Below are 14,017 nucleotides of genomic sequence, written 5' to 3'. Positions count from 1 at the left end.
ATGTTTCTCTGAAACGCTTCCCAGCCCTCTCAATCATAATTTTTCTGTCTCGTTTTTCTCCAATTTGTTTTAGAGAGCACATCTGTTGGACAACACAGAGAAGCTGGAAAGGTCATCTCGGAGGCTGGAAGCTGGCTACCAGATAGCAGTGGAAACCGGTATGCATTCTGTTTGGAAGGAAGGGGGGGGGTGTGAGTGAGCGACAGCAAATTGTCTCGCTCGTACGTGAGGTGGATAGAGAGAGAGAGGAAAAAACTCCTTGACGACTGGTGACATTTTCAGGAGCACATCAAAGGCAAGCAAGGGGGAGAGAGGTGTACGGGCGACAGAGCAGGCGCCGCTGCTCCTCGTTTGGCTCCTGGGAAAAACACACGCTCTTCTCCCCTGCATCTGCGTGTGTGTGTGTGTGTGTGTGTGTGTGTGTGTGTGTGTGTGAGTTGTTTTTTATAGCGCCAAAAAGACAGGGGTCTACTGAAATAAACAACATCAGCGTTTCCTCCACTAGTTCTTAATTTAGAGACCCAAACAAAGCACAATAAACGTCACTGAATATATGGCCATCTCAAACAGAAAGTCATGTGTTTTCCTCATTACCAAGATTAGTTTTTTTTTAAATCTTTAAATATGGAGAAATTATCTCATTTGGATTTGAAATAGATTAAACCAGTTATTCGTTTTTTCTCCTCCTGACAGTCACAACATTATTGAGTCACAGTGTATTCCTTAGAGAGATATCAAAGCTCATTCTTGAAGTATCAACTGGCTTTCTGTGGCTTCCGCAGTAGTTTTGAAAAAGTTTTGTTCATTTACACTATAATGGAGGAATGGCGCGCGTGTGACATCGACAGATTTAATCATTCACGTTGAGAAAGGGGTGCACAGACCACTGCCTTTTGATGTTCAGTAAGTAGAACTCACAAATTCATAAATACAATCTGCATTCTCTGCTTAAAAATGTTGTTTCATATGATTCTCTGATGATCTCTGAGTCTTATATTATTCTTGTTTTCCCGTGTCGAACTCTGTGGCAGACCCTATTTTGATTCCATTCAGTCACGTATTTCAGTTGAATGGCTCTTTTTGATGGTTTGTCTAGTGTGTTGGTTGGTGTTAAAGAAATGGCCCGTGTTCTACCCGTGTTCTCTACCTCCCAGGCCTATTACTTTCCACAGTAAGGGCTAGTCATGCGCCCTCTGAACCCTCATCTGCCCTGTTTGTGCGGCTAACTGAGAACAATGGTTGTTTATCCTGGTCCCACACACACTGCTCACTGCTCAGGTCTACACCAGCAGTGAGTTGTTTGGGGTTTGGTGGGGTGTGAGCCTTTGACACCTCGTGTTTAATCTGTGATCCCCCCTTCACCCTCCTGTCGGTTCCGGCCCTCCGCTCAGATGCACAAGCTGAAACGACAAATGCTCAGGGAGAACCAACGCTGAGAGGCAACAGCCGAGTCACGTTGGGAACACTGTCAGACCACAGACAACAAACAATCTTAGAACTCAAATGTGTTGAGACCCCAGACGTGTGAGAAATGCAGTGCCTTCAAAAAGTATTCACACCCCTCGACTTTTTCAAAATGTTGTTGTATTTACAGCCGGAATTAAACATGTATTAAATTGACATTTTGTGTCACTGGTCTACACACTGTACTCCATAATGTCAAAGTGGAATTATGTTTTTAGAAATTAATCAAGAATGAAAAGCGGAAATGTCTTGAGTCAAACTCTTTCTTATGGCAAACCTAAATAAGTTCAGGAGTAAAAATGTGCTTACATAGCATGATTTTTGAATGACGATGTCATCGCTGTACCCCACACATGCAATTATCTGTAAGTTCCCTCGGTCGAGCTGTTCATTTCAAACACAGATTGAACCACAAAGACCAGGGAGGTTTTCCAATGCCTCGCAAAGAAGTGTAGATTGGTGACAATAATACAAAATAAAAATATTCTAAAACATGCATCCTGTTTGCATCAAAGCACTGATGTAAAACTGCAAAAAATGTGGCAAAGAAATTGACTTTAAGTCCTGAATAAAAAGCGTTATGTTTGGGGCAAATACAACACATCACTGAGTACCACTCTTTATATTTAGTACCATATCTTTATATTTTCAAGCATGATGGTGGGTGCATCATGTTATGGGTATGCTTGTCATCGGCAAGTACTCAGGAGTTCTTTAGAATAAAAAGAAACTGAATAGATATAATCCTAGAGGAAAACCTGGTTCAGTCTGCTTTCCAACATACACTGGGGGACAAATTCACCTTTCAGCAGGAAAATGACCAAAAACACAAGGCCAAATATACACTGGAGTTGCTTACCAAGAAGACATTAAATGTTCCTAAGTCGCCTAGTTGCAGTTTTGACTTAAATCGTCTTGAAAATCAATGGCAAGACTTTAAAATGGCTGTGTAGTGATGGTCAACAACCAATTTGACAGAGCTTGAAGAATTGTTCAAGTAATAATATGCAAATATTGTACAGTCCAGGTGTGCAAAGCTCTTAGAGACTTACTCAAAAGAGTCACCTTTGGCAGAGCTGTAATCCCTGCCAAAGGTGATTCTAACATGTGTTGACCTAGGGTTGTGAATGCTTCTGTACATGAGATATTTCTGTTTTTAATTTTCAAGAAATTAGCAGAAATGTGTAAACCTTGTTTTCACTTTGTCATTATAGGGTATTGTGTGTCAATTTTAATACATTTTTGAATTCAGGCTGTAACACAACAACATGTGGGTTAAGTCAATGGGTGTGAATACTTTCTGAAGGCACTGAGAACACAAACGTTGACTAGTGGTCATTCCAATGCTGTTTCAACAACCTGTACTGCATATTTACATCGGTGGACAATCACAGCACCACGAGAAGACATGAAATTCAGTGGGGCAATCCAGCTAATGGATCTATTTGGTTTTGTAGTCATTCTGTTGAATGTTTTTCATTGTATTTTAGTGTTGACAAAATTCACAAAAGATTTTTGAAAGATTTTATTTTGTGCAAGTGCTCAATTCACTTGTTTGGCCTAACTATTCCTAACATTCAAGTTATCTCACTTTCAAACTAAAAGAGATAATGATACGAGTATGTACCGGGCTTTTATTCTTCGTTCTGAACCATAAACATTTTTAAAATTGCTTAAAATGGATAAAGGATATGCTTTGAAATGTTGAATGTCGGGATGGATATTGTTTTAAAAGGGTTAAACAATAATAATCTGTGCGTTGTGTTTGTCCAATCAAAGACTTACTCTGGTCATAAATACGCTGTTACACGAAAGACAAACTCTTATTAAGATGGAAAATTAAAGCATCCTTAGTGAAGAACAGTTAGTGTAGCTATTTTACAATAATTCTAAGTCACCCCCCAAATCCACACAATATATAATTATGCCCCATAAGTACTGTAATTGACCAATGGGGAGAAAAAAAATATTTAAAGACAGTTTCTCTTTTCATTCAAAGAGAGAGAGATCCTGAACAAAGGCAGAAAAAAAAGATGGAGCTCCAACTGCTGCTTTGCCCCCCCATTTACTTTGGCATCGATAACATTCCACTTAATGACCACAAATCAAGAAAGCCAGGGTACCATAAGGTCACTTTATAAAAAAAGACGTCCTCTCAGTTCTTTGAAATGGTGAGTCTTCACAGAATATCATTTTAGAGAATTTATTTGAGCACTGTTTTTTTTCTCTATTTCACACTCTCCAGTGTATTTTGGAAAGCGCCGGCTTGCCAAGAGCACTGAAAGCCCTTTGAGGGATATTGAGAAGGCTCTGTGGACATCCCAAGCTATTTACCACACACACCCTTAAGAACCAGCCTCTGTTTGTCTCATAAATAAAGTATAGAACTTCATTAGTGGAGGGCACAGACTTAAAAGGCGCGCATATGAACATTCAGACGGAGGGCTAGCCTGTTTTAAAGAGAGCCCTAAGTACAGGAGGAGGGCATGTAGTTAGCCAATTTAAACGCATTTGAATCAAGGGTGTCTGCAAGCCCAAAATGTGAGGAGGCTAGACTGACTCCAAATCAAAGAGGTCAGATTCTGAGGCACAATTTGACTTTGTGAAGATGTGAGAGGGGTCTGATTAGACATGTTTAGAGATGGATGGCATGTCAGATTCCATTTTGTAGATGTACTGAAGTGCTCTCTCCCCTTGATTAGAATCAATTGGAGAGGTAGAGGGTAGAGTTGGTTTTGTTTGCTGAGGGGCGATTAATACAATACTTGCTTCCTTTGAAGTGCATACACCTACAGTATATCTGAACACTATACACACGTGCATACTGTACTCAATTGATTATTGACCTAAAATCATACTTTTTGAGAAAATAAAGAGAAATACAATCACTCTGTTTCAACTTAAGATGCTTCTGGGAGTAATTTGTTTTGTTTAGCCTGTACCGGTCGGTGTATGTTTGTTAGATGGCACACGTTAGTGTTTTAAAGTAATATTTTTTTCCCCATCTATGATTTGACAGGCATATTATTGTACATGTATTGGATATTAATCATTAGAAAAAACAGAGGCCTCTAATCTTGGCTCCACCAAAATGTCAACCTCCTTTTCCTCTTTTTAAAGCTCAGCGGTCGAAAACAAAGCAAAGCAACTGAAACAAACCACAAAGTGGGCAAAACGAATAAAAGAGAAACTCAAGGGGCCAGCGATGAAGCTGAGATCGCTCCTCGGCTCGCGGCCCCGGTGTCGGTGCTCTGATCGATGGGGGAAAATGAAATCAGCTCATTAGGGATTGATTTCAGACCTGTTTAGATAAGCAGAGAGGGTCGGGGCCCGGGCCCCTGGTGGCCCCTCGGCAGCCCAAAGTTCACTCTGTGCCAGGCAGAGAGCAGCACCGCAGGCCATCAACTTTATTAGCACTGAGATAAGCTGATTAGACCTTGTCAATCAAAGGTGCCAATGACTCAATCGACAGCCCGGCCTTTCTTTTTCTCCCTTTTCTTCCCCTCTCTCTCTCCCTCCCACTCTCAATCTCCCTCGTTTTTTATGATAAATCATTGAAGCGACCAACAAAGCAGTAGGCAGACATCGTGGGCTAAGCTAAGCAGCCCTGCAGTTGTCACCAAGGCGGACCATGCAGGGACCCTGTGATGATGTGACAACTGTATTACAGATTAGATCAATTTGTTTTAGAGCAGTTTGATTTCCAACTGCAGCGGTATTAAAAGTCGAGGGGAGGAGAGGGAGGGAGAGAGCATTGATTGTCGTCCTGGAACATGACTCCAGCGGCAGAGCACAGGGTGTTGGGGACACATAACTAAATAGATACATGATGGGGTGGAGAAATAAATAAATATGTTTTGTAAACATTTTTTTTAAAGTCCTCGGCGCTCGTTTGAAGCAAAGCATGGCTTTGAGACTTGCTGTGAGTCCATGGGTGCTGGAGTGCCTCAGTAACATGGCTCACGCTTGTCCCTGGCTTGCACGATCTCCCCCCCTCCATCTTAGTCCTTTCTTTCTCTGTTTCTCTTTCTCACTCTCTTAATTTCTCCCCGTTCTGTCTTAAGATCAGACTTTATCATTCTTTTGGTGTTTAGCCACCAAAGTGATGCTTGCGCTTCAAATCCTTTTTGGCTAAACACTTAGCAAATGACATAACAAGCTATATTTAGCAATACCCAGAAATATTGTTTAGGAACTGGCTTTCATCGTTGAATTTTCTTTTCTTGTTCTCTTCTTATGAGACAACCCATTTATAACTGTTTTGTGCTATTTGGTAACAGAGAGGACAAGATCTAACAATAAATCAAACTATCTGTCAATACCATTTAGCGTCATTGTATCAAATCCAGCTACATTGGGTGTCGAGCAAATAGGAAAATAAGGGAAGAGGATAAAAGGTAATATTCTGCTAACTGGTTTGTCATTTATCAGAGAATCTCGTCAGTCACAAAATAGTATACTTAAGTCTAATATTCTCTATCCTCATAATGTTGATAATAGTGAAAATGTAAGTTTATGAATCTGTTCATCTGTTGATTTCAATTCAAATAGCTTACATTGTGCTGTTGTTTACGTGGTCCTCTTTGTCGTTGTTTGAAGGAAGTTCCCTTTATTAGGATCCCCATTAGCTACTGCACATGCAGCAGCTACTCTTCCTGGGGTCCACATCAAACATAAAAATGCATGACAGAGTACAGAACAGTTAGAGACAAGAACAACAAAAGACATTACATAAAAAATACAAAGTAATACATTGTCAAGACACCAAGAAACTATTTACACTTCATATATTTATCATCAGTACAGTTATATTACACCTTTATATAGAGGAGAGGCGCTGTGGTACATTGTTTTTGTAATAAAAAAATGTAAAGCTAAATTAACAAAGTGTTTCACATGGTCTAGGGTGGGGTAGATTTTCTATTTACAAAATGTATTAAGACTAAATATTTTGCGTGTCACAACCAAATAATAGAGCGATGTTTATCCAAGAAGTAGTGAATTGATTAATACAAATGTATTTAGATCATTTGCACATACGTTGTGGCGTCTACGTTGAGAGATACCCATTGTAGATCCCTTTCTTAGGAATGTAGGCTCTATCTCCACTTCTGCTTCAGGTTATTCATTCTGTGGCACAGTGTCATTTTAATATTTCAGTATGTTCTTGTTCATTTGTCTTTTATAAGGACAGTTTGCTAAAGTGGATTTCCTCGAGGTATAGCATATTCAATAACTTTCGTTTTTTGTAGTCTGATAAAATCTGAATGCTGTGGAGTTTCAAAAAGAATAGGAAGTTATTTGATAATTGTTTGATTCATGGCACTGAGAGATGGGATTAAAATATTTCACAGCTTGAGTTTGCAGTTAGGCAGAAAGGAGGCCTTTTATTAAATATTTTTTAAGGGGGAAATGTATTTGTCTTTTGTCTCAAGGAAAGAAATCAATTCTAAGAAATATAGACGGAATATAGCCCGAAACTGTATTTCCGACATATATATGCCTTAACGTATAGCCTAACATTTTGCTTTCAGTAAATCTACCCACGGGTAAGCTGTTTATCGGTAAACCCCCCCGGCGGATGAAAGGCCTCGTAATAATGATTTTTTTCTCTCCTAATCGGGTCTTGTCAGCGAGGCGTCTTATCGTGGAGAGGAAAATGACACCGATCCTATCGAGAGCCCGAGTCCGAGTCGGAGGCGTGTGTCCCCCCACCCCCTCCCCCAATCATGGCCGGCCGTGGCCTCGCCATATCTAGCGCTGCCACAAACGGCGAGCGCCGCTTTTTTCTTGTGGACTTCAAAAACGACGCAAGTCATTAAAATTGCACCCGCGTTTGGCTGCGGGTGTCAGCCGCTCCAGAACGAAAATGCGATGTGGGAAGAGGAGACTCGCTAAATGTGCTAATTCCTGCCTCACATGTTTACGGCTTAATTTTAATCGGTTTGAGGGAGGAGGAGGGGAGGAAAACTTTTTTTTGGGGGGGGGGGCAATGAGAACCTCACATTGAAATAAATCGCCATTATCTTTGACACCCTAGGACTCAGCTGTTCCAAGGATTTAGGGGTCCACTGGCAACAGTGTATATTGTGGCACACAAAAAGTGTTTACGCTTGAACTGTGGTAGCTAAGGTGCAATCGCTGGCTTCAGCCTGCACAGACAAAGGCCCGACTCGACACAATGGCCAGCCAGCATACAGACCCCTCAATGCATGAGTTCAGCCAACAGACTTGAGTGTGTGTGGGGTTCATCTGTGTGTTTGCTTGTCTGTCTGTTGGTCCGCAGGTGTTTTTTTGCAGGAATCCGACTTGCGACGTTAGCTCACGTTAAGTGGACTCGTCGAGGCGGCCATATCAGAATGAAGCTAGGGAGATATTTGTGAGAAATGAAAGTGACCAGTCGTCATACGTAGCTCATCCAGAATTCAGGAGTGAACAGGATACTTCCTGCTCCAGTTAAGTTCCATTATTACTGCTAGCATAGCATCCTGTTAGCAGCCCATTTAGTCTGCACGGTGGATGCTAACAAGGATCAACGGTGTTAAGAGAAAGTGGTGGATCTACAGTAATTAGACTTTTTAGGAGAATGATAAGCTTCAACAAAGAGCAGGCTTCCTATCGACATAACTAGAGTCTTAAAAGTAATGATTAGCCTACGAAGCTTAGACTGGGAGGAAAGACCTCTGAACATTTCTTCTTCTTAGTGCAGCATTGTAATAAGAAAGGTTTCCCCCTTCAAGTATAGAAGGCAACATTACCAAAAGAAGGATAAAACCCACGGAAGGTCAACAAGTCACGCATTGGATTGATGTAAGCATGAATACATTGGGAGGCAGTATAATAATACAACTATGTATAAAGGCCCATTCTGATCAATGTTTCATTCAGCAGTGTCGTTCATTATTACGTTGATATAAATGATACACAAGGCCACTTAAACAAAACAAATATTTATGAGAAGAAAAAAAAACTAGGTGCTCATATTACACTTCAAAGTGAGTAATTGTTTGTAAACATATTGATTTTATAGTAATACCTGTTCATAATGTAGCCTTATCTCACATTTTCAAAAGCACATTTAAAAAGGTAGACATTTTATTTCAAACCACAAACCAGCTTCTTTTCTGTTATTTCGAGGTTACAACCACAACCACAAGATACCCCCCCTCCCTGTACGCACAGCAGAAAGTGCAGCACTGACCTCGGAGTGACACACAGAGTGAGGAAGAGAGAGAGCTCAGAAAAGGGATGAGCGGGATTGCGTTAAAATGAACTGTTTCAGAAGGAAATGGGAGACAAAAGCGAGGACTCTGGGCCCCCATGGGCGCTTTAAAGAGCTGCTACATCTGAGGCACTGAAATATAAAAAATAAAAAAAGAGAAGAAGTGAAATTAACTAAAGGAGAGGCAGAGAGGGAGAAGTGTGCCACCTCGTCAATACTAGTCCTCTGATGACAATGACACATTGATGACAGTGAAAAGAGTAGGAAATAATAAAAAAAATTAAAGAGCTATGCATGGGGAGTGAGAGACAATGCGATCAGTATATTTATACCTGTTATTTTATGTATTGATTAATTCAATATACACAAATTACCATCTTGCCCTCCTACCCCTTTACTCCTGTGGGTCAGTGGAGAGCATCTTCTATGATATGGAACCAACAAGCTTTGCTTTAGTGTAGTAGGTTTGATGTGTGTTTATTGTATGTGAAGGCTAGTGTAGAATGCAGTCACGTAACCCCCAGTCTCGGTGGCTGGGTGTAAGAACAGAGACCAGGCCTAAACGCTGTTATTTGCCCCTCTCTACCTATAACCCTCACACACACACACCCACACACATACACACTGATCCACACACGTACAAATACTTTAAACACATTAACCCTCAGAAACACATGATTAGGCATCACCGTCTGTCCCCTCTGTTTGCTCTCCTCCTGGTCGCCCCGAGGAGCGGGTCCCCACGCTTCCCCCCTCGGCCCCTCAAAAGAGCTTCCTCCTCGGCCACCCGATGCCCACGGACAGGGCGCCCGCGCGTTTAGGACGCCCGGGGAACATGAAACGGCCCAGCCCGGGATGTCAGCTGGTTGCCCCATCTGCCAATCAGTGGGACAGCAAGGCTTTTGTCTGGGGGGGGGGTTATGGAGACAAGTAGGGTCGGGATGGGAGGGGGAGGGCGGGGTTGACGTTGAAGTGCAAACAGCCACCACCACCGTGTGTCTAGCTGAGATAGGGATAGTAAAGATGGGAGCATAGTGCTGGAAACTAGACACAAAATAGGTTATGACTAGTGTGGGTCGTTGTTTTGTTGTTTGCGACACTGCCAAATTCTTGTAATGGAAGTGCGTTCTATTGTCAATATGTCTGTTGGTTTCTGGCTCATACACACTGTATGAAGAACAGCAGAATGTCACCTGCTATAGCTGTGATAAGTGCACCAACAAACGTTTTCCAGTTTGGATACTCCGTTCTTTGTCATTTATGTGAATTTGAATGACAATGCAGTACAGTTTTTGAGGGACGTAGATGTGTGAAAAAGATTGTCCTACCGAATAGAGTAACTTAATTGGTCTCAATCAAAATATGACTTTCCTTTTTTATGTAAATCACAGTTGGCACTCGTCTGAAATGATTTTCAAGTTGCAGAACTTCAGTTTGGTCTTTCCGTCCTCCCGTTAAAGAACATAACCTTGACAGTACAAACAGTTTGACTCCCACAGTAACGAACATGCGTGTGTGTGTGTGAGTGGATGGGTGGCTGGTTCTGCACGGGAGGGGTTTTCCACGTGCATTCTGCTGTACGGCAGATAGGCCGCGCCCTTGAGCCACCGTAGGAGGTTCTGTAAGCCCGGGTTTTGGGTTCTTCTGAGTCTGCAGAAGGTAACAGCGGGGCCTCTACACACACAGGCGTGCTGTGTTAAAGTATTTGGACTGAAAATACTTCCTGAAAAGAGACAAGCGGCAACGCACAAGAAATGGTTATGTATTTAGTTTTTTGTTTGTTTTTTGTCATGCTTTCTGAGAAAATCTGTTTGTTTGTGTTTTCTGTTTGCCGTCAGTTATATTGCCCTCAGTTAAATTCCATGATTTTTTTTCCCAGTGTGTTGTCAAGCTCCTCTTGTAATTATGTTAGTCAAATCAGGATGGTACATAGAAAGAATGAACAACGAAGTCTTTCCTCACATTGCTCAGTCCCACTAGACGACGTAAAGCCGTGTGGGCTTTGGGGAACTGTGTTCAAACTTCTCCTGTTAGGAGAGCTCTGGTTAGGTCTATGTAAGGACTGAAATATCCCAACATGAGCCCCTGATTTCCAACAACTGTAGAATGGCAGTGTTTATATAGCCTAACATTACGATATGTAATGTGCAGTACAATGTCGGTTGAGCAAGTTTGTTTACAAGTCAGGTGTGATGCGGCGTTGAGATTGATTTCTCTTCACTCACCGAGAACGGTTGTAGCCTTTCTCGGCCTCGTTCTCTTAGCAACCATTTTATTTTATTAACACATCAAACCATATCTGAATATAATGTTCTTAATGTATGAAAGTGTTTTTTTAGGCATTTATGCAACACAATTAAAGAATACAAGTACAAGACAATGCCAGTAAATATTAAGTTAATCAGGTGATGCTAAATATTACAAGACTATTTTCCCTGACCTCTCCCCTCGTTAATAGCTGTGGGGGAAACATGTTCACTTAATTTGAAAACCCTATTGAAAGGCTCCGCTCGGTAGGAGCGGGTTGACTTGGATTGTTGTCCTTGTGCTTTTGTCAGATATTTTCATGGAACTCATTTTAATACAGCCCTTAACCTTTTGTCTTTTCAGTCAGACATCTATCGATCGTCATTGTGTCGGGCTAGATTAAACTCTTTTTTCCCCTGTTTGGGATCATAGCATTGAACTCATATCGCTAAATAAGAATGAGTTACTTAATACACTGTTTTCAATGGGTTTTTTTTTTTTAACCACAAGATGTTGAGAAGGTCAGTTCACTCAATAGTACAGCTAACGAAGTTGAAACTTCCTGTATAGGATATTCACACGCGAGTGATAAAATGTTATATAGGCATCTTTCAATCATTGGTCATCATAGGCATTCAGTCATACACAGGATTTATCACATTGACACTGAATAAAATGTTTTATTGCATGCTTTTAGTAAGATTTTGTGTCATTTTTATCAGCTGCTATATAGACTAATGGCTGAAAGGTGGAAGGCTCATTGTAACCGCTTACTTAATGCATACAATAATCGTTAGTGTTTCTGAATTCAGACATATGGACTTAATGCAAATGTGGGCGATGAGAGGGAGGAGGTGTGTGTGTGCGTGTGTGTGTGTGTGTGTGTGTTTCTTTAGAATAATTATATGCCAGGATCCCTTCTTTAATGCATTGGTAAGCTCTTTTGCTGAACACACACACACACACACACACACACACACACACACACAGGGACAGGTGATGGTTAAGATCTTACACATATGGAGATGCTGTGTGTTGTTCTGGTGGTGTTTTGAATGTATGTCTGCTCCCCAGTCTGACAGGTTCACCCTCCTCTCCAGGGGACGCCTTCACTTGTAATTTCCACAGTGACACTGAAATGGCAATGACAACAGTGGCTTCGCCGTCACGACTGTATCTATATTGTTAAAGGTAACTTAACATGCTTCGATATAAGAACTTGGTCTGTGATGTAAATGCATTTGAGCGTTTTCAGCATTTATTTTCACTATATTTTTCTGGAGTGGTTCATTCTCCTGGTGATTATTGTTGTGATTTTATTCCTTCTCAATTCTAGGTCGTTATCTAGAAAAATAAGAAAATACAATTTTACCCATCGTTGCATGGTAAGGAATGGCATAATTGACTTTGATGGTATCAATTTGACTTATCAGGCTTCCGATAAACTTTGCCAATGGAAGTTCAATAGGAGTTCAAAAAACCTCAGGAGGTAAGAGCTCTCATCGAGGACATTTATAAATATATATATATTTTTTTTTAAAGACTTCCGTAAAGACTAAACGTGCTCGTTTTGCCTTTGTTATCTCAGCCTGAACCACAGAAATCTGCTGAGACCCAATTGCTCACATTTACTTGGTCAGTAGGGAGGCCTTGTGCGTACGTATCCACATCGGGAAATGGCAACACTGCAGCCTCTGCCTCTCCCATCTGCAATGGACAGCTTGTTTTAAAGCGGTTTGAAATGTCAGCGTAAAACACCACTCAAAGGGAGCCAGTGCAACCTGTTGGAACGTGGCCTGTTTACAAGCCAATACAATATTTCAATCTGGACAACCACATCCACGTTTCAGTCAAGCCAAGTAAGATGGCGTGCACGAGTCTGTCGACCCTTTTGTGTGTTTGTGCACATATACAAAATGACCCAAAGCATTTCTGCAACTTCATTAGTCTATGGCAGTTCTATGTTCTCTCGAAGTCCTGCATTACGATGCAGGTTTGATTAGAATTCAGAGTGGATCCTCTTTAACACCCCTGTAAACCAGCGTTTCCCAAACTCTGTCCTCGGGACCCCAAGGGGTGGTGCACGTTTTGGTTTTTGCCGTAACACTACACAGCCGATTCAAATGACCAAAGCTTGATGATTAGTTGATTATTTGAATCGGCTGTGTAGTGCTACGGCAAAAACCAGAACGTGTTGTGGGAAACCCTACTGTAAACACTCAAATGGGCATCGTTTCTTAATGCCCATTGCAATGTTCACCTATCCTGTTTCTTTCATGAGGGGTGATTTTTGGTGAATCTGGGGCAAGGCCGTTTATTAACACAATGACGGGGGGGGGGTGTTGTGACCGGGCCAGGCATCCTGGGCCACCTGGATTTAATCGGGCCAGAGAAGAGGCCCATGTCCATCTGGGGGCCCAGTCTCCTGTCCACACATGGCTGCAGCTCGACGAACAGAAGGTGTCTCCTCAGAACTCACACCTGAGCTCGCTCCCAGCCTGGGACTGGCCTAACTTTTCCCTCCTCCCTCCCTCCCTCCCTCCCTCCATCCAACCATCCATCCCCTCATCCACTGTCCTCAGCATTATCACCTCTGTCAAGCCCTATCACCCCCCTCCCTTCTCTCTCTCCATTTCTACCTCCATGCCTCTCTCCTTCTCTCTCTATGGCCATGACCTGATCTACTTTTATCTTTCTCTCCGGACCCCTTTGATGTCTGCCACTTTACCCCGTCCACAGATCATGTGTATGTTTCACAAACAGCCTCTCTCTTCATGCTTAGTGTGTTGATGTATATACATTTCAAAACACAGATATTTAGTAAATGGTCACTGGACTTTCTCAGCCCACTGTATGTAACCAGATTGACTATGCCTAAGGTTGAGTGTGAACTCCACTGTGGTATAGGCACTGTATGTCTTGTTCGCAGTCGACGCCGATTTCCGCGTTCTTTCGTTGATGTTTTTCATAAGTATCTCAAACTCAAGTAATTGTTTATTGGTTGCGTACACAGATTTGCAAATGTTATCGCAGTTGCCGCAATGTCCCGCAATGTGCTTGTGTTTCTACAAAACAATAAGCACA

The 14,017-nt window shown here is 41.8% G+C and overlaps 1 protein-coding gene across 1 annotated transcript in view; it reads left to right on the top strand.

Moving 5' to 3' along the window:
• Positions 1-14,017, top strand: part of LOC121840851 (vesicle transport through interaction with t-SNAREs homolog 1A-like) — a 110,394-nt gene that overhangs the window by 782 nt on the left and 95,595 nt on the right. Inside the window, exon 2 of the mRNA XM_042306288.1 lies at positions 74-158. Within this exon, the coding sequence (XP_042162222.1) occupies positions 74-158 (85 nt within the window). The remainder of the gene's footprint in view (positions 1-73; positions 159-14,017) is intronic.

Source organism: Oncorhynchus tshawytscha, linkage group LG25 (genome assembly GCF_018296145.1).
Source record: "Oncorhynchus tshawytscha isolate Ot180627B linkage group LG25, Otsh_v2.0, whole genome shotgun sequence".
Lineage (NCBI taxonomy): Eukaryota > Metazoa > Chordata > Actinopteri > Salmoniformes > Salmonidae > Oncorhynchus > Oncorhynchus tshawytscha.
The sequence above is the reverse complement of the archived record's forward strand: the minus strand, read 5'-3'. Positions and strand labels throughout refer to the sequence as shown.